The sequence below is a fragment of the Desmodus rotundus genome, chromosome 7 (assembly GCF_022682495.2).
Source record: "Desmodus rotundus isolate HL8 chromosome 7, HLdesRot8A.1, whole genome shotgun sequence".
Lineage (NCBI taxonomy): Eukaryota > Metazoa > Chordata > Mammalia > Chiroptera > Phyllostomidae > Desmodus > Desmodus rotundus.
This window is the reverse complement of record NC_071393.1, coordinates 11316216-11336346: the sequence shown is the minus strand read 5'-3', so window position 1 is coordinate 11336346 and position 20131 is coordinate 11316216. Positions and strand designations below refer to the sequence as shown.

Genomic DNA, 20131 nt, shown 5'->3' with positions numbered 1-20131 from the left:
TTAGGGGCATGTCCCAAATGGAGCAGGTTTGAAATGGGGGCTCACAGTCTCAGGCTTAGCAAAAGTGGCCGGCGGCAGCCCAGGTCCGTATCGCACAAGTGACCTGGCCTCATCCCTTCTCACCCCTCAGGAGTCAGAGTTCTCTTTCCAGGATGGACTCTGAGGACAGAATGCCTGGGTTCAAATCCCACCTCCACCACTTATCAGCCAGGTGTCCAGAGTTAAGAAATTCCGCTTCTCTGAGCCTCAGTCTCTTGGTCCCCAAAATGGAGTACAGCGGACATTCTATTTTTGGCCTGCCCAAGTTCTATTTACTGTTTCTTCTAGAGCATGTATCCATTATTGCCACAAAATTGATGCCTGCACTTATTTTAAAAAATCACAGAAACTCAGTGGCATACTAAACCAGTTCTTTCTCATGCATCTGTGGGCTGCCTCTGATCTCAGCTAGGCCTGCCCGGGAGACAGAGCTCTGCTCCAAGAGTCTCACATCCTCCTTTGTGGGGCGGGGCTAGGCATGTCTGCTAACATCCCATTGGTTAAAAATAAGTCGTATGGCCCTGGCTGGTGTAGTTCTGTGGACTGAGTGCAGGCTGCAGACCAAAGGGTCATTGGTTTGATTCCCAGTCAGGGCACATACCTGGGTTGTGGGCCAAATGTCCAGTAGGGGGCACGTGAGAGGCAACCACACAGTGATGTTTCTTTCCTTCTCTTTCTCCTTCCCTTCCCCTCTCTACAAAAAAAATAAAATCTTTAAAAAAAAAAAGTCATACGGCCAAGCCTAGGGATGGGCAATTCTGCTTTGCCCACAGTGGGAGGACACCACCAAGTGATGCGGCAGAGGCATGGACGAAGGGAAGAGTCAGGAACAGGGGCCTCTGGCCCAGGTACCAACATGCCGACTCTCCCCGCCCCCAGACCCTGGGGTCTCCAGGAAGCTAACACCATCCCTGGCTCTAACTCTGCCTTTCAGGGGTGCTGAGCCTCGGGCTCTCCTCTATTACAGAGAGAGAGTATCAGGTGTGGGGACGGCATTAACAACACAGAAGCATCCAACTGAGACTTCGTCAGAACCAGGAGGGGACAGAACTGAAAAGGGAGTATGTTTCCCTCTAAGTGTCTCTACCCAATGTGCCCCCTGAAAATGCCGCAGCACGCCACCAGTGTGTGTCCCATGCTCCCAAGGACACTGGGAAATGTCATCGTTAAGACCTTCCTGGACCAAACAGGAAATCTCAGCGACGTGAAAACACTGCCAGTGGCCCCCCAATCAGCTTTTGAGTGATAAAGAATCAAAACCCAAACCACCAAATATTTACAAAGCACAGCGGAAAAAGTTACTACATGCTTAGGTAAAAATGTACTCAGGAAAATTCGTAGCCAACAATTATTTAATTACTTTTTAAAAATGTGTGAATGAAGTATATACCTTGGTAAGTTATGGAGTCCCTTTGAGTTAAGAGGGTGCCTTGATTTTGCCGGCAGGCCCATCCCATAACCCCCTAGAGAAGTGACCTTGTCATGGCCCCAGAATGAACCACAGCCATTCTCGGTGACCATAGTGTCCACTCCCCACTGAGAAGATGGCATGGGGGGAGGGGCAACTGTAGCAGATGCTACTGGTTGCCCAGATGATAAGTGACCCCTCCATTCTCCTTCCCCACAGAACCCCAGGCCTGGCTGGGAAACCACCTTCCCCCATAGTGCCCTCTGCTTCTTTAGGCCACCCTGCCTGCTGATTGGAGCGTGGGACACATGACCCAGACCTGGCTAATGTCACAATAGGGGGGCCAGCTGGGGGACTGGGGAAAAGTTTCCACCCTCACAAAGAGAGACACAGAATCATATGTCCTTCTTCCTTCCTCTGAAGTGGCTGAATCTGGGTCTGATGCCTGGAACAGCGGTGACATCCTGCATCCTTGAAGGGAGAAACCATCAGCACACCTGGGTGGGTGGGGCCTACCACAGTGCCTGACTGATGGAGTAAATGAGAAGCATAACCCGTCCTGGGTCCCAGAGACTGAATACCCTCCCTTGCTCGAGACTTCCTGCTGAGACAATAAACACTCCTTTCCCTTGAAGCCAGTGTAAATTTTCTGTTACTTGCTTCCCCAAACATGTAACTGTATACAAACCACACCACAATCCTCTCTTCTTTGAAAAGTGCGGGGAATCACTAGATTTTCACAAAGGCTGTGCCTGTTTTACAGAGGAGGAAACAGAGGCTCACAGTTTATGACCTACCCACAGCTCCCCGGAAGGCGTGGCCCAGCCAGGAAGGGCATCCCATTCCCTGGCCATGGGATTGGTTTGCACAGGATGTGGCCCAAGTCCATCAAATGGGAAAGGCTGTTAGGACAACCCCCACCCCCTTGAGAATGCTGGATGAGGACCCCTCTCCGTGTGTTGGACTGGAATGAGGAAGCATGCAGGCTCGTGAAAAGTGGGGCCATCCATGGACCGCGAGAAGAACCCATCAGCCGCTGGGAGGCAACGCAGAGGGAGACAGAGAGAATGGGCGCTTGGAAAGCAGGAGTCCCCTCACCACTCTTGGTGGTGACACAGTTAGCCCCCCTTTCTTCTCAAAGAGACTCATGTCCCTCCTGTCATTGATTCTCCTCCTTCTGATGGATGGGGACACAGAGGCCCAGAGAAGCGGGGGCGGCATCCCTACCCCAGACGCCCCAAGCACTTTCACCTCTCCAGGAGCCGGCACCGTCCTATAGCCACTAGGTCCTCGCCATCACCCCGCTGCTGACACCTGATGGCTGGCTCACCCATCTCCACAGCTGTCACCTCTGCCCCTGCTCTGCCCCTACCAGCAGCTGTCTTACCCCCCAGCCAGCATCACGGTACCCCAGTGAGCATCACGCTCCCCCCACCAGCATCCTTATCCCTCAGCGAGCATCACGGCTATCTCCACCAGCATTGCTCTCCCCCCAGTGTTGCTCCCCCCCAGCATTACTCAGTAATTATTACTTCCCAAGCAGCATTATTACCCCCATCAACCTAACTCCCCTCCTCCGGCATGACTCTCCTCCAGTTCCCTGCACCTCCACCTCTCCCATCACCACTCCAGTCACCCCCATCTCTCAGGCCACCACCACCTCCTGTGCAGCCCCCAGCCACCCCCTTAACCACCACCTGGGTCACTACAACCTCCCTCATCCCCCTCATAGGCATTTCTGAGCTCTTCCCCCTCCCTGCTGTCATCCTGTGCCTGGTACCACTCCCCCCACCACCATCCGCACCGTCGCCACCATCAGTGAATGAACATTTATTGAGCACCAACAAACCCCAGACCCTCTACAGAATGCACAAAAGGGGCAGCCCACCCCGAGGTCCTGGCCCTCACAAGGCCACCCAGCGGCAGCACATGGTGCTGGGCACAGGCTGGGGCTGGGGGCTTGGCTGGCGCTGCACCTGGACCAGGGTCCTGAGCCCACTGCCGGGTTCCAGCCGGGGGCAGGGGCCATGTTGCTTTCCTGAGCAGAGCAAATAAATAATGGAGAGGCAGCGGGAGCCCCTGTGGGCAGAAAGTCCCTGGCTTTGGCTTCTGTGACTCCATGGGAGTGAGACAGGCGGCCAGGAGCCCCGTGCCAGGTGGGGAGGCAGAGCTGGGGGCGGGAGCCTGGCAACCAGAGGGTCCTAGGGCCAGCCCGGCATCTCCTCCTGGCCCTCACCTCTGGGGGTCCACGGAGCGGACCGGACGGTGAGGCTGAAATGCAGGTGGACCAGAAATGGGTGGGGGGAGGGGAGGGGGCTGGGCTGCAGGCAGGAGACTGTGCCCCTGCCTGCAGCCCCTAGAGGGGGGCGTCATCAGTCCTCCATTTGGGGGGGTAGCTCTGCTTGCGGCCGTCACAGCTGGGGTTCCCCATGTTGTCCAGAGGCACCACCACCTCATCTGGGTTCGAGGTTTTGTTCAGTTCCACCACGCGTGGCACCACGGAGGACCAGCGATCTGTACAGAGCATGGCCGAAGTGAGGGGTGGCAGAGAGGGCACGTGCGTATGGGAGGCGCCTCCTGTGTACCAGGCGCTCCACAGTGACCTAAGGGGGGAGGTCTTATCATCCCCATTTTATGGAGGTGGAAACTGGGGCTCGGAGAGGTCAAGGTGCTTGCCCCGGAGCACACAGGAGTAAATGGGACGATCAGAAGTCGAACCAGGTCCCAGTGCCCGAGTGTCCTGCCTGCCACATCTCCGGCCCTCAGTGCAGTGGAAGTGAGGTGCCCTGGCATTCACAAGGGACACTCAGCGGGCAGTTCATCTGACCCCCCATTCCACAGATGGGAACACTGAGTCTCAGGCAGGGCACAGGGCCGCTCAGAGCCAATCTGAAATGAGAAGGGCCCAGGGGTCCCGCTCTGTGCCCTTGAGTCCGCCCCCTAACGCCCCCTGTCCTTTCACTCACCCCTGCGGAGGCGGCCCATGGTGTGCGAGAAGCCGTAATACTGGTAGCTCTCGTTCTTGCCCGGGTCCTCATTGATGATGCCCAAGTTCTGGTTCCAGTGAGACCAGTTCACCTCATCCACCCTGGCAGGGGCCACAGCAGAGGAAGTTCAGGGGACCCTGCCAAGGCAGCGCCCCTGCCGCAGCCCCAGGCAGCCTCCCTGCACACCCTCCTCCTCAGCACACCCACATCCTTATTTTCATTCTGGCCAAATATGCATAACAGTTGCCATTTTAACCATTTTCAAGTGTGCGATCCAGTGCCTTAAATAGATTCCCAAGGTTGTGCAACCATCACCGCTCTCTAACTCTAAAACTTCTTTATCACCCCAAACGGAAATTATGTAGCCAGCTGCGCCCTCTGCCAGCCCCCGGTTACCTCTATCCTACTTTCGTCTCTATGAAGTCCCCTGTTCTGGACATTTCACATAAGCGGATCACAGAGTGTGTGGCCGTTCGGGGCTGGCTGCGTTCACTTAGCAGATGACTCTGAGGTCGATCCATGTCGCAGCGAGTGCCAAACGTCCTTCCTTTCCACGGCTGAGCAACATCCCGTTGTACGGGTATCCCGGTGTAGGCTTACCCACTCATCTGCACCCTCTTACCTCTTATTTTTGGGACACCCTCAGAAAGTCAGGTTACAGCCCCTTAAGCCCAAACTGGCTCAATGTCATTTTTCCTTTTTAAAATGATGTTTGCTATTTTCATTCAGCCTCCCTTTCTCGAGCAATTGCTACGTGTCTGGACTCAGTGAGGAAGACACCTTCGCTGTTCCCAGCTGACAGGTGAGGGAATGGAGGCTTGTTAAACTGCCCAAGGTCCCAGAGCTGGTCAGTTAGCCGGGATTTAAATTGAGGGTTCCAGGTGACCAGGATTAACCAGCCAGCCTGTGAGCTGCGTGCTACTATCGCCCCCACTTCGCAGGTGAGGGAACTGCGTTTGCCTGACTCCAGGCACCACTGAGCGCTGTGCTGGCCAACACTTTGCAAAGAACGGTTTGGCTTGCAAGAAAAGACTGGCCCGGGTTCAACTGTGCAAGCAGCCGGCCCCATTGTTTTATCAGTAGAGCGTGATGCCCTGAGATGAACCTGCCTCCCAGTCCCTGCTTCTGCAGCAAGGGACAGAGGAGCGGTCACACCCGCCACCGTGTGCGTGTCCCGCTGACGTGCACTGGGTGCTGTCTCAAGCCCTAGCCCACCCAATCCACACAGCGGGCCTGGGGGTGCGATCCGGGGGGCATGGGATCACGGCCCCCTCTCACAGGGAAGAAGCTGAGGCTGAGAAGCGGACAACCTGCACGACTAAGCCTCGGTCAGGACCCTAGGGCCCCAGCGACTAGAGAAGCTGCCATGGGCAGAAAACGTAAGGAGGCCCCATCTGGCAGGAATGTTCCGCCCCGCCCGCCCCCCTCACCTGAAGCACCACCTGCGGTCCGGGGTGCCGTCGGAGCTCTTGCCCACGGTCACCATTTCGCCAGAGCGGAAGGCCTTCCTCAGGAACACAGGGAAGGAGCGCTCGATGTCCAGGATGGTGGTGGCCCACTGCAGGGGGGTGGGGAGAGGGGCAAGCCTAGGGTGAGCCACCTCCCCGCCCGCGCTTGCTGCCCTAGTGGCAGAAAGGACGCGACAGGCCAGGACGGGCAGAGAAATAGGCTTCCTAGCTCCTACCCAGGAAACAGTTACAAACGCCAATACCCACCCAGGGGCCCCACAGGATAAGCAAGTGCAGCAGGATCAGTGTTAAAGGCCTCAGCCCGAGCCCAAGCCCCATGACTCTGCACAGCAGCCACGCTCAGTGTCCGACACCAGGGAGGGGCGGGGACTGGGGCCAACCAGGGAGCACCGCCCCTGTGCAGGAGGCAGCCACTGCCACCCACCCACTGAGCGGGGCCAGGCCGGAGTGTGGGCCCACCTCACCAGGCTTCCAACTTTTCTTTTTTGTTTTTCTCTCTTTTTTCTTTTTTTCCATCCCCCCCCCCACCATCCAACTTTTCAAGAAAGGCCAGAAACCTGGATTTTTATAGGAACTCGCTTAATTTTAAAATGTTGCATTAAATTTTTAAAAATACAGTGATACGGGGAAAAAAAATAACTCTTTGCTGGTCAAATAGGAAAAACAGAAATCTCTGCGAGTCAAATCCAGCCCGCAGATGCCCTGCACACCTTAGGAGTCACACGCTGCGGGGGAGCTGAGGCCGGGAAGTGAGCGGAATGGACGGGGTTCCGGAGCAGGTCTGCATGCTTCCCAGAGGCCAGATTGGGGAGGGTGGCCTTGGGGTTTCTTTCTCTCGCTACGCCATTTCCTTGAAACGCACCAACTCGAGGTAAAAGTGGGCGCCGCATACCTGGGCCTTGGAAAGTCCCTCTTTATGGTGGAAACCCAGCTTCCTGAACTGTGCGAGGCCCACCAGGGCCTCTGCTCCCTAGGATTGCACAGAAACCTCTGGGCAGCTGAGCAGCAGCGCCCCCTAACCCCCAACTCCCATGCCAATGTGGCTGCATCCACGTTGCCTTTTGTATGACCCGGCGCACCCGGGGCTCAGCATGGACCCCTGCTGGCACACTGACACCCTCTGCGCATTCCCTGTGACGACAGAGGTCACTCCGTGGTGCCGGAGGAGGCCAACTATGTCCTCCAAACTGGGCCACAGGCAGATCTGAGACCACTGCTGGTGGGCAGGCAAGAAGCCACTGGAAACGCAGTAGGTGGCTCCGGGAAGCAGGCAGCCGCCTTGGATGCCCATTTTACGGGCAGGGAAGTGGAGGCAGGAGATGGTGTGGCTCACGCAGGGCAGAAGGCTGAGGAGGTGTGGTGGGTCAGAGCTCCCTGTCGTGGACGGAGCAGAGTGGCTGGCGGGGTGAGGATGGGTGTCCCGGGCCTCACCTGCAGCTTCCAGATGTGCTTGCTCTCCTTGGAGACCTGGCCCACCGTCTCCCCCATCAGGGCGATGAGCATGTTGAGGAGCAGCACAAAGGTGAGGATGATGTAGGTGACCAGCAGGATGATGAACACCACGGGGTACTTGGTGCTGCTCAGCATCTCCAGGTCGCCCATGCCGATGGTCAGCTTGAAGAGGTCCAGCAGGAAGGTGCTGAAGGTGTCGCTGTCGCGGCAGGAGGGGTACGTGGGCACCGTGCAGTTGGTGTGGTCCTCACTGCACACCTTCATGTTGGCGCACGGGTTCAGTAGGGACACCAGGGCTGTGGGGGTGGGGGGCAGGGGGGCATTCGCTGAGTGTGAGATGCAGGCTGAGAGGTGGGGAGAATCATCCCCATTTGATTCAGGAGGGGGGAGCTGAGGCTCGGGGCCAGGAGAGCACCGCACCGGCCCCAGGTTACCCAGCACGTAAGCCAAGCCAAAGGTCGAACCTGGGTCTTTCTGAATCCAAGGCATTGCTCTCCCCACAAACCTTTGCTAAGAAGGAAAAGCTTCCCAGGAGCTAGTCAGGTGGTTCTCAGTCTGGGCCACTTTATCCCCCGGGGGACATCTGGCAATGTCGTGAGACACGTTTGGTTGTCACAGCTGGAGGGGGCTCTACTGGCAGCTACTGGCTGATGCTGCTGCATATCCCACCACACACAGGGCAGCCCCCCCACCCCCACCCCGTGCACAGTGCCGAGGCTGAGAAGCCCTGAGCTCGCTATCGTTCCTGGAGGTCTTGGGAGCCTGGAACTCCAGACTTCCTGGGGCGGACTCCCTCTCAAGGTGCTGCTTCCTGGCCCACAGCAGCAAACAGAGGAAGAGTGGAAACCAGGGCCCAGTCCCGACTGGCAAGAGACCGTGCGCACTCAGGCCCTTACCCCCTCCAGACATCTCCACTGATTGTGGTGCTCGTCCCTCCCCACTGACCCCAGATGGAGCTTTGGAGTCCTTTTCAACACAGTTTAGGGGCAGCACCTGCCCCTACACCATCCAGGGCAGAGAGCAAGAGGAGACCCAGCCCCTTCGGTCAGTGTGGCACAGAAGGCCAGAGCGCCTTCAACCTGGGGTTGCAGCAATTAGGTTTCTACTCATATGCTAACGCTACTCAGTTGTGCAGTGGCTGCTGAAATGTGTCTTGAAAAGGATTCTGAGACCTTGTCTGGACTCATCAGAAGGACAGTTCTGTGATCCATTAGCGATGTCTGCCATGGGCACAAAACATGTAGAATCAGAGTGCGAGTCGTGTTTGTGTTAGGTCAGTCTCAGACTAGGGACCTAGTGTCCCACAGCAGGAGAAGGCCTGGGACCAAGCTGCCCGCGAAGGTGCTGCTTTAGCCCCCAAGCCTCTGCCTCAGTTTCTGGAACCAGGACTGCAGCAGGGCTGGACTGGACCTGAATCCCACACCATGTGGCGCCCCTGACATGCTGTCTAGGTTTTCCAAGTCCTGTCACTGGGAGGGGGCAGCTGTGCCCTATCCCTCTCTGCCCCAGCTAAGGCGACAGTTCTGGTTCCCCAGAATAACCCAGGCAGAGCTCGGCCCCATCTGGGCTAAAATCTCGCTCCCAACAGACCCCTGCTTCAGCGCTGGTCCCCAGACTGACCTCCTCAGATGCGAATGTGGCCAGGGGAGCCCGAGTTGGCCACTCCCTTTTGGATGCTGGGTACTGAATGGCAGATCACCCACCCTCCAGGGACCAGCCCAATGGCTTGGGCAGTTTCCCCATCCCTGGTCCTTCCCCATAGCCTGTGACACTGAGGTCCGCGTGACACCACAGAGAAAGCATATTGGAGGGAGCCAGTATCCAGCTTTTAAAAAAGACCTGGGCTGATACATGAATTATTAAAACGCACCCTCCCCTGTATCTGCACCCCTTCAATGTGCCTTTGCAGCTCCTTCTATCAAGAAGTCTAGTCTAGCCCTGGCTGGCGTGGCTCAGTGGATTGAGTGCCAGCCTGTGAACCAAAGGGTCGCCTGTTTGATTCCCAATCAGGACACATCCCTGAGCTGAGGGCCATGTTCCCAAGTAGGGGGTGCGCAAGAGGCAACCACACATTGATGTCTCTCTCCCTTTCTCCCTCCCTTCCCCTCTTTAAAAATAAAATAAATAAATAAATTTTTAAATGTCTAGTCTACTTCCCCACCCTCTGAACAAGGCTGGCCTTGAGACTTGCTCTGGCCAGTAGAGTGATGCAGAAGTGATGTCATGCCAGGAAGTGACCTCGAACACCTCCATTCACATTCTCAGACCCCTCAGACCACCATGTGACCAAGCCTGAACTAGCCGGCTGGAGGACAAGGGACCACGGGGAAGAGTGAGAAGTCCTCCCAGCTGCGGCCATCCTACCAAGGCCAGTAAGCTGGCAGCCAACCCACCCCCCCGAACACAGACATGGGCACCTGCCAAGGTCGGCCAGACCTGCTCCGGGACAGCACACCACCCAATGACCGTGGACTTGTGAGCAGTAAATGAACGGTGGTTGTTTTAATCCACTAGGTTCAGGTGGCTTCTTTTGCAACAATAGCTAATAATGGCAGTTCTAGCATTTCCTAGCTCTTGAACTTGGGTTAGATAGTTAAGCCTCAGTTTCCCTACCTGTGAAAGGACATAATAAAGGCACTCACCTTACAGACTCATTGGGAAAATTAAATGCGTTGGGGATGGGAAAGGACTTCGTTCAGTGCCCGGCACGCAGTGAGAGCTCAGCAAACACTGGGGATTTCCCTCCACACAGCGTGGCTTCGGTTCTAGTCCTTGCCCTGCCCCCACCAGCCCACCCCCTCCCCAGGCACCCAGAGCTCACCGGAGGCATAGCCGATCATGAAGAGCAAGTAGACCAGCAGGAAGCGGAACAGGTCCTTGAAGAGGATCTAAAGACCCAGCAGGGTGATGGAGGCAAAGATGGGACAGGTGGCCTCTCCCTTTCCCAGTGCTTCCCCTCCAAACCCTCTTTCCAACTGCACCCTGGTCTCCCCCACCCCCGATGCCCAGGCCCTGCCTGCTGCCCTCAGATGCCCCACGTCCTCGGGCCCACAGCGCGGTCTGCACCCGTGAGACGTGTGCGAGGCGTGTGCGGCCCCCTCCCAGGCCCACAGTCTGCCAGGCTCCCACTCCCTACCTTCTGGATCATGATGCTGTAAGTCCCTGTTAGCTTCAGCCCACGTGTGAAGTAAAGTGCATTCATCCAGCCCAGGACCAAGGCAAAGACCATGACGGCCAGGTAAGCCTCCACCCCGGCCAGGTAGAGGGCGGCCGCGACAATCACCAGCACGGAGTAGATGAAGCTACAGGCAGCAGAGGCCGCAAGAAGGGCCAGAGGAGAGAAGGGACAATGAGGCCCTGAAGGGGGAGACATGCCCAGAGCCCTCGGGTACCAAGACATCCCGATTCCCTCCAGAAACCCAGAAGACAGACAGAGTGGGTTCCCTGGGCTCCCCAGCATTCTGTTAACCAGATTACTTGACAATGGCTGTGTGCAATGACCCCGAGGCCCCGCCAGATCCCGCAGTGATGCCCTTTGGAGCTGCCAGAGAAAGATTCAGTGGTGCTCAGGGCAGCTTTGGTGGCTAAGGGAACTGCACTGCTCCCTAACTCTAAGGGAAAGGGAAAAGACTAGCGCATATGTGATAACTGCTCCTGGGCCCTGGGCAGGCATCATTCATCAACCACGGCACTCTTCCCCACTAAGCACAGGCTTGGCCTCAAGATTCTTCTCAACGTGGCACTCCAGGCAGACATTAGCAATCAACCACCACCATCAGAGGTTAAGTAATTTCTATCCAGTGTATGTGGTAACTCTCTAGCAACCAGAATCTTGCTTTAATCAGAAGACCCTCTTGTTTAACATTGATTGGCCTCGTCCTGACTTTGGGCTCCAGATGTCCAGCTGTGTAAACTCACTCCTAATAGGGTCACACCCCCACACCCCCATCTGGATGATGTCCCAGCCCAACCCCATCTTCCTCTCACCCGGAGCTGCCAGCCCGTGGCCTCTACTCACTAGAGTAGCTGGAAGGAGCCATCGATGAAGAGAGAGTTCACTCCAGGGCATTTCTTCATGAACAAGTCTTTGATCTGGAGGCGGGGAGGTGGCAGGTGAACGGGGTGGAGCCACAGGAGTGCAGGGGGGTTGGGGTGGGGAAGAAGGGAGAGAGTAGCGAGGCGGACTGTGGTACAGAGAAAAGCCGATGGACTCCTTTCTGTTGGGAGAGGAGGAAAGAGCAGAGGAGTGTATAGGGTTGGAGAAGGAGGCAAAAGAAGAGAAGGGGAAATGAAAGGAGGAAGGGGAGGAGAAGGAAGAGAGAGGAGGAGAGCAGAGCTAGGAGACATAGAGGAAGGGGAGGAGATGTGCAGGTCGGTTTGGGGGCCAAACACTCACGTTGGTGAAAAAGAACAGGACCCCGGTGAAGAGTGTGATGATCTCCCCGGCCAGCCTCAGGTAGTCCACTGTGGTGTGGTAAGGGTAGGGCGGCTAGGGGGCGGGAACACGCAGGTCCTCACCCAGCGCCTCAAACTTCTGGCCCCAGATCCAGATGTTCCCCCAACATCCCCCACATCCCCCATTTCTGGGTCCCAGGAGCCTCCTCCCTCCTTCTCTCCCCACTGGGTGCCCCAGCCCCTGGGGGGCTCACAGTCACTCACAGCGCCCTCCAGTGGCTGGTGGTAGGCGGTCAGGGTAAAGATGACCATGGCACACAGGTAGGAGACCACGTTGATGTAGAAGGAGACAGCCCCGAACTTACGCCACTTGTCACGCAGCAGTTCGTTGATGGGCTCCACGGCCAGCATCTCGTGGCGGTTCTAGGGGGGCCAGGGCGGTCAGGGGCCAACCTCCACAGGCTGACTGCAGCCTCTGCCTCGAGAACATTTCCTCCTCCTAACCCACTCTTCTGCCGTACTCAAGGATTCCCGGGGGGATGGAGAGGGCACCAGAATCAGCCCCCACCTCCTGGGCTCGGCAATCGAGGCTCTGCCCAGTTCTGCCCCAACCTACCTTTCCAGCCTGTTCTAGATCCATAGACCCCAGAGCTGGGACGTATTCTCATGGCCCCCAAACTCCAATCTGGGGGCGGTACCAAGCTGCTGGCAGCAAAACCACCCATGGAGCTTGCCAAGGGTAAAAATCCCTGGGCTTCAACCTCAGAGAGTCCAACTCAGGAAGCAAGACTGGGAAATGTAGCCCAAGGATGAGAAATACTTAACTAACCACAATTTTCCACTTGCGAACCAGGGCAGACATCAACAATTGAGTCCTGCACAATAGTTCTCTACACAGTGCCCTGGGCAGAAACTGCCAATCGGTCTGCTTGCACTGGAAACACTCACCCTCCCACCACCCTTGCTGGATGTCAAGTCCGTCACTGACTTCCCAGTGAGGGAAGGAGCTCCAACAAGAAGAGGCTTCTGTCCGAGCCAGGCAGAGCCAGGGCTGGGGGGCACCGTCTGCACCCAGGCCCCGCACTCCCTGCCCAATCGTGCAGCACCTTGTCCCGCCAATGACTTGAGTTTCTTCACAACCATGCAGCTGTGCAACCACACAGCCACAAAGACGGGTCGCATATTATTCCTGACGGTTTGAGGCAGAAACAACCCAAACGACCAAGGAGAGAGGAGCGGTTCGTTAGAATGTGGTGCATGTGCACACAGCAAGGAGAGTCCAGAATATTTAATAGTGTGGAACGTCGTTCACAAAACACTGCTCAGTGGGAAAAGAAAAAGCGCTTTCGAAACTTCATGTAACAACTACGAATGATAACAGCTGACACCCAGCATTTACTCTGCCGGGCTGTTCCAAAGTTAACTCATTTGGTCCTCCCAGCAGCTCTGTGGGACATGTACTACCCTGACCCTCAACCTCAGAGAGGCTGAGCCACTTGCCCTGAGTCACACAGCATGCGAGCTGCAGAGCCAGAACTCTGCCCCAGTCCACCCGACCCTGAAGACCCGCCCTGGATTCCTCTCATTTCCTGCCCAAGGCCTCACGTCTCTCCGAGCATTCTGTTGGCATCCTCTTTCGCACTCAGCCCACAGACCCACAGATAGGGTCCCAGGGTCACCTCCCCTGCCCTCAGCCACACCCCCCTGCCCTGGGCCCGGGGCCCTGCCCTGGCGCCCACCTCGATCTTGCTGTTGTAGACCAGGATTTCCAGCACAGAGGCCTCTTCCCCACACGTGTCCAGGGAGGACAGGTCATAGAGGGAGGAATACACGGGGCCGTAGGCCCAGTCCTTGAACTTGCGGGACAGGTGCCTGGTGTCCTCATCCGTCACCTCCCGACGGATGATGTGCTGAAAGACCTGCACAGGGGGAAGGAGAGGCGGGGGTCCTGGGGAGGGGCATTATGGGGAAGACCCAGGGGGCTGGACAAGGCCCATCAAACGCTACATCCCCAGAGAGCAGCAGAAGGGGAAGGAAAATATTTACTGAGCGTGTGCTGTGGGCCAGACCCCTTCCTCACATCATCTTGGTTGATGCTCACCCTCACTGTCTGGCTTTACGAGCGAACGAAGGCTCAGAGAAAAGAAGGGTGTCCCCTGGGGCCACACACGCACAGCCGAGGCCAGACTGAACCCAGGCCAGCCTTACAAATGTGACTTGTAATGCGTTTCGTCTTTATGTAACTGAAACTGCAATCAATCACACTTGCTACGACACTAATTCCAACAGCAACCCCCACACCAGCCCTGCCTGCCACCATTCCTACTCTCGTGGGCCTACACACAGGGACGCTGAGGAACAGGGAGGGGTGGGGGTGCCCAGGCCATGCGGTTTGGTAGGACAGAGCCAGAATTTAAACCTGGCCTTCTCCACCGCCTCAAGACGGGTATACATCTCAATAGTAGTAACTTTTGCTACGTTTTTAATAGAATGATATGGACCCCTACCTTTTATTGAGCACTTACTACTCATCCCGGGCTCTGCACTAAGAGCTATAAGCCAGACACCTCATCTAGTGCACAGAACAACACTACACCTCAAGGCTCTGTTAGTGCCCCATTTTACAGATGAGGAAACCAAGGCACAGAGAGAGGTGAGATGCCTGAGGTCGCAGGCTGGGAAGCCTTGAACCCGGGGACTCCTGACTACCGCACTCCAGGTTTGGTCCTCGGCCAGGGCAATCATGGCCCCCAGCGCAGTTTGGCAACCTCCAGAGATATTTCTGGTTGTCACAGTGGTGGAGGGGCTGCTACTGGCATCTAGTGAGGCCAGGGATGCTGCTCAACATCCCACAACACTCCCCAGACAGCCCCAGAGGTCAGTAGTGCCGAGGCTGAGACCCCCTGCTCGGGGCTCTGTGCTGTGAGGCCCAGAGAGGGGAAGGAACTGGCCACCCAGTGGCCCAGCCGTGGGGCCCTGCAGGCCTGGGACTCAGGTTTCTACCAGTGGCTCGTCCCAGCAGGTGGGAGTGGGGCAGCGAGCCTCCAGCGGGGTGGGATAAGGAGAGGGGCTCTGGGATGGAGTTGAGTAGTTTGGCCGAACAATAGGGAGCAGGCTCTGGAGCCGGAACACCTGCACACTGGGGCTGGCCTGATGACAGGGGCTGCACATCTTCATAGCAACGCATGCCGGCAGCACCCCCTCCTCTGTGTGAGTATGTCTGCGTGAGCAACACGAGTGAGCGGGCCAGCTGCGCCCCCCGCCCCTCACTCACCCCGATCTTGCCTGCCTTGGCAGCCATCATGAGGGGCGAGAGGCCGTCGTTGTTGAGCACGGCCTCCAGGTTGCTGTCGGGGAAGAGGCGGGCGCACTTGAGCAGCAGCAGGTCATACATCTTGGTGACGAACTTGGTGTTCTCGCGGGTGTTGTCCGCGATGGCCACCAGCGCGTGCAGCACGGTGTTGCCGCGGGAGTCCTGCCGCCGCATGTCCGCCTTCTTGTGCGGGTTCTCCGTCAGGTAGTTGACGATGTGCGGCTGGTTGGTGCAGGCGGCCAGAGACAGGGGCAGCTCACCTGCGGACCGAGGAGGGTGAGGGGGCGCGGTCAGTGAAGGGGGCCCAGGGTGGAACTTTGCCTGCAGATTTTCAGGGGACAGACACCAGCGGTCAATGGGACCGTGTCCCGTGGCAACCTCGCATTTCTGTGGGTGATGCTGGGAAGACGGGGTGTGGCAGTTTGGGGGGCATGGAGGCTGTGAGAGACTTTGTCCCTGAACCCCACATAACACATGCCTTTAAGCAGGGGTGACATTCAGAATCTTTCCTTGGTCCACTGGGACATGGTGCTGATGACGTTCGGGCCCTGCTCTCTGACCCTTGGTCCCAGCATGCACTGGACTAAAGGATGCACGTGAAAAAGGAGCAGGGTGCTGACACCCCCCGATGACCCCATTGTACAGACGGGGAAGCTGAGGCCCAGCAAAGTGAGGTGGCGCTCTACCTCTCAAAGGCAAGACCTCAATGACCAAGACCAACACGTGGCCTGTGTACAAGGTGCCCTCTGAGCCCTGGATATCTGGGGAGGGGTCAGGGCTACGGAGACCACCATGTACCTCCCAGCCCCCACCAGGCCTCCTCACCAAAGTAGAAGTAGCCCCCCTCGTCCTTGGGCTGGAAGAAGCGGCCCCGGGCCTGAGCGTGGACGTCGGCTCCCTGGGCCACCAGGAGCTCCACGTAGTGTTTGCAGCGGCGCTCGATGGCGATGTGCAGGGCGGTCTGACCTGGAGAGGGGGTGGGGACAGTCACCCAGGCTCCCAGTGCCCAGGCCTGTCTTGAGGGGTGGGGGCCACAGGCCAGAGCCTTCGCTGGCTGCATCCAAGGACAGCAAAGGACTTTCAGACAGTCCCGGATGCGGCTTCTCCGCCACACAAGGCTCTAAACCCCCTAGAGCATGCGAGCAGCAGTTCAGGCTCAGAGGGGCTCCGGCTTGTGGGATCCCAGATGGGGGAAACTTTCAGACTCATGAGAGGCTTTAGAGAAAACAACAGTCTTGTGGTCTCACAGGACTGTGGGCTTGGTTTATAAAATTCATGGAATTTGAATCTTCACATCCGGGATTCTGAAAGGTCAGGCCTGATCCACAAAATCTCAGAATTTAGACCCAGGAGCTGGGACTCATGATACCTTTGCTTCTTAGCCCCGTTGGCCCACAGAACTATAATCACAGGGCCCTAGTGCGTCCGGACCCAGAGCATCTTAGGTCCGGAATTCCAAGTTCAAGGACCACTAGACTCAGTGCATCTCAGAATCTTGGCACTTTTGATTCTGAGTGCAGAATATCAGAGTTCGTTCATTCATTCATTCATTCAACAATCGGTTTCTAGGTACATGCTGGCATTTGGGGCCCAGTCTGAAGCTCAGAGGTCAGACAAGTGAGGATGGTGCGCCCCGCCCCCCGCCACCCTCGCATCCCTGCCACCCCGCCCAGGGCCCCACCTCGGTAGTAGATGTCCCGAAAGGGCAAGTTGATGAACTCGCGGGTGTTGCCGGTGCGCTCCGCGATATCCAGGAGCAACGGGATGGTGTCGTTCCGCCCATTGCTCAAGTTCAGCAGGGCCTTGGGCAGGCAGGTCTTCCCCGTGGACGGCTCTGGGGAGACAGACAGACGTGCAGGATGAGGGGTGCTGGGCCTGTGGCCCGGAACTCCTGGGCAGCAGGGGGCAGGGCACTTGCCAGGGGACCAGAGTCCTGACTCTGTCATGCCTCCGCTCTGAAACTGTCCCCTATCTGCCCCGCATGGAGCTGAGGGGGTCAAATAAACTCAGGGGCTGAAGCTCTTTAAAACGTGGGAAGCTGCTGCCTGTAGAGAGGTTGGTATGTACCAAAGCAGATTCGGAGGGGACTTTAAAACTCAAGTAGATGGGGGAAATGCTGGATGAAACGAAGCCAACCATTTTTCTTCCCCACAGGGGCTTCTCCCAGCCTTTAATACGCCAATGAGGGCGGTGAACCTCTAAAGGCCAGACACTGCAGGGCCTTGGCCCACCTCTGTGAATATAGACCCTCTTCGTTTACATGAAGCATTTACACCAGCGCCCCTAGAGGGGAGAAGAGGAGGTGCAGGGTTCCCCAAAGCAAGGACTGCTTGCCATGGCGGACACTTAGGAGGGAAGGGAGGGGACTCTGGGGGTTCCGCAGATGCAGCAGTAATAACGCCGTAAGCAACGTCTCATCCCGCTGTCCAATCTCTCTCATGAAGTCAGTCTCTGGTACTAATGGGTCCGTAACACCCGCCACTAACACTTGCTAATGTCCCTTTGCAATTTTCTTTCCCCTGTATTAACTTTTATGGTTATGAGTTGATTTATACCTTAGAAGAATGAGCCAAGGAGAAGAGAACTCCCCGGTGGATCAGGCACGTGGCAACACAGCCTGGGCTTGGGACCAGCGCACACAGGAATGGGTTCGGGGATGGGAGGTGCAGGTGTGGAGCCAGGCGCCTTGGGGTTCACACCTGGCTTTGCTCCCTCAGTTTCCTTCCTAGCTCAATTGAGGCCACACAGGGAGATCGATGAGCTACAGAGGTCTGTGGGTGAGCCCAGCACCAGGCAGGTAGAAGTCCTCCATAAATACTGCTGTTGCAGTTACCATTCCACGGAGGCGCCTCAGGAGCCACACCCGGGATGCCGGGATCGGTGGGCAGAGTGTGGATGACTCGCAGAGGCCTCGGTGCAGTTCCAGTGACCCCAGGAGTGAGGCTATTGGAGCCCACTGACCCAGGGAGAGTCTCCTGGAGCCTCCTGCTGTACCCTGGCACCCAGCCCAGAGTCAACCCCAGGTGACAGTGTCTTGAATGAGTAAGGGACTCCAGTTCCCTGTCTGCCTAAGCGGGAAGGGGGCTGCCCCAGTGTAGGCGAGGCCCCTGGGAACTCTGTCCAGACACACCCACACTCGTTCTAACCTCCAGGAGGCCACCGTGTGTTCTCTACTTGTGTCCTCTTTGTCTGGCAGTTCAGGACTCTCCAGGCTGACCTCATCACCTCGCCCTCCCCAAAGCCCCTCTCAGACTCCCAGGCTGCATGCGACCCCTCCTCAGAGGACGGTGTCCCCAGCCAGTCAAAAACCTTTGCATCTCTCTTGTCCTTGTCCTCCCTTCTCCCCTACATCCACTCCCAGGATGTCTTCCTGACTTTACCTGTGTCTCTAGTCCCTCCAGCGCTCTCCATCTCTGCTGCCGCCACCCAGGCCCAAGCACCATCTTTCTCGCTACCCAAGGCACCTGCCTGGTCTCTACAAGACCCTCTGACGTCCTTCAGCCCACGGTCCACCTAGCAGGGGGAGTGGTCGTGCCAAGGATAATTTTGATCACAGTGGGCCACAGGGCCTTTGCACATGCTATCCCTTCAACCCCCACCTAGTCCTTTCTGTTTTCACCTGGTTAACTGCAACTTGTTCATACTCAGCTCGAGCATCCCCTCCTCCAGGAAGCTCTCCTAGATTTTCCCAACTAGGTCAAATCCTCTAATACAGTCTCTTGTTGACACACGTTACTGTTTGTAACTGTGCATGTATTTCTGTGCATTTATTTGCTTCATCAATGCTGGTCTCACTTAGCAAGACTGTGTACAACTTGAGGACAAGGTCACGTCTGCTTCACTCACCATTGTTTACCCTATGCTGAACACAGCACTTAACACACGGTAGGAGACCAATAAGTTAACACACATTCAATGACAGGTGAGCTGGGCATCACAGGTAATTCCAAACCACAGGTAGCCCAGAGTACAGGGCACAGAACTAGACCCTGGGTTTGGGCTTCCACACCCCCAGACCTAAGCTATAGTGGGGTTTGGGGGCTGCCAGCCAGGAGCCTGGGATGAGATGCCAAACACAGTGCCTTCCCAGAAATGGGGACATGCAGTTCCAGGACGTGACCACCAGGTGGCGAAGTGGCTCTGCCCACAGGGAAGGGTGGGGCTGCTGGAGCAGGGCCCGATGTTGGAGGAGGTTGTCAAACAACCATGGGGAGGGGGGCAGCGCAAAGATGAGCTCAGGAGCCTCTGGCTGGAAATACATGCAGGGGCAGATCCAGGTGTTGTGGGGCCCGAGACTTACACAACGTGGAGGTCTTGTTTATGAAAACAAACACCCAAGCAAGAGCTCAAAATTCGGTACAGAGCCTTGGAAGGGTCCAGAGCAAGGGAGGGGCCCTGCGGCTTCATTAACAATTCTCACAGTCAGTCCCCTCTATACACACACTATCCTCTACAACTTCAGGTGCCCCCCAGCCTCCTTAGAGTCCCCCACCCATGCTCAAGCACAGACACCCTGGCCTAGGGGTTCCCAGCCTGGGCTAAGGGCCCCCCACTCAGGAGAAGCCAGCAAGAAGCCTTGGTAAGCTCTCCGTGGTGCTGCTAAAGGCATCGGCCCCTCGGTGCCCGTGTCATAGGGGTTCGCTGTGCCCCAAGGCTCCTCGCTTCTGCCTAACGAACTTGGGAAGGCAGGGGGCCATTTGGCCAGAGCTTCTGTGTGGGTCACCTCCAGTGAGATGATTTGCACTCTGTCGATGAGACCCTCCGAGGGCAGACGAGACCCCCATTCTCCCACAGCGCTGAGTGTGTGCCCCAAACGAGGCAACACCACCTGGCCTGCACCGGGAATGAGTTTCTTATAGATATGGTAACTTACAAATCTTAAATGTTTCCATTTCTGACCACCACAAGGACACTGCACTGATTGGTTTGGTGTTCAGAGAATCGGGGTGATAAAGGAAAACAATAGGCCACAGATTGGCCGCCCCGCTTCGGCACTTAGTCTACTTAAAGCACCTGAAGTCTCAAAACGGCCTCTGCTGACCTCCCTGACGCTTCGATGGCCCCACGC

General features: G+C 56.8%; 1 protein-coding gene across 1 annotated transcript in view; it reads right to left on the bottom strand.

Moving 5' to 3' along the window:
- Nucleotides 1-3269: 3269 nt before the first annotated feature.
- Nucleotides 3270-20131, bottom strand: part of TRPV4 (transient receptor potential cation channel subfamily V member 4) — a 33880-nt gene continuing 17018 nt past the window's right edge. Inside the window, exons 4-16 of the mRNA XM_024566782.3 lie at nucleotides 16745-16897; nucleotides 15889-16029; nucleotides 15025-15323; nucleotides 13490-13669; nucleotides 12015-12173; nucleotides 11752-11844; nucleotides 11374-11447; nucleotides 10492-10657; nucleotides 10177-10243; nucleotides 7335-7651; nucleotides 5865-5992; nucleotides 4414-4535; nucleotides 3270-3961 (exon numbers count right to left, since the gene is read on the bottom strand). Of these exons, the coding sequence (XP_024422550.1) occupies nucleotides 3804-3961; nucleotides 4414-4535; nucleotides 5865-5992; nucleotides 7335-7651; nucleotides 10177-10243; nucleotides 10492-10657; nucleotides 11374-11447; nucleotides 11752-11844; nucleotides 12015-12173; nucleotides 13490-13669; nucleotides 15025-15323; nucleotides 15889-16029; nucleotides 16745-16897 (2057 nt within the window). The 3' untranslated portion in view covers nucleotides 3270-3803. The remainder of the gene's footprint in view (nucleotides 3962-4413; nucleotides 4536-5864; nucleotides 5993-7334; nucleotides 7652-10176; nucleotides 10244-10491; nucleotides 10658-11373; nucleotides 11448-11751; nucleotides 11845-12014; nucleotides 12174-13489; nucleotides 13670-15024; nucleotides 15324-15888; nucleotides 16030-16744; nucleotides 16898-20131) is intronic.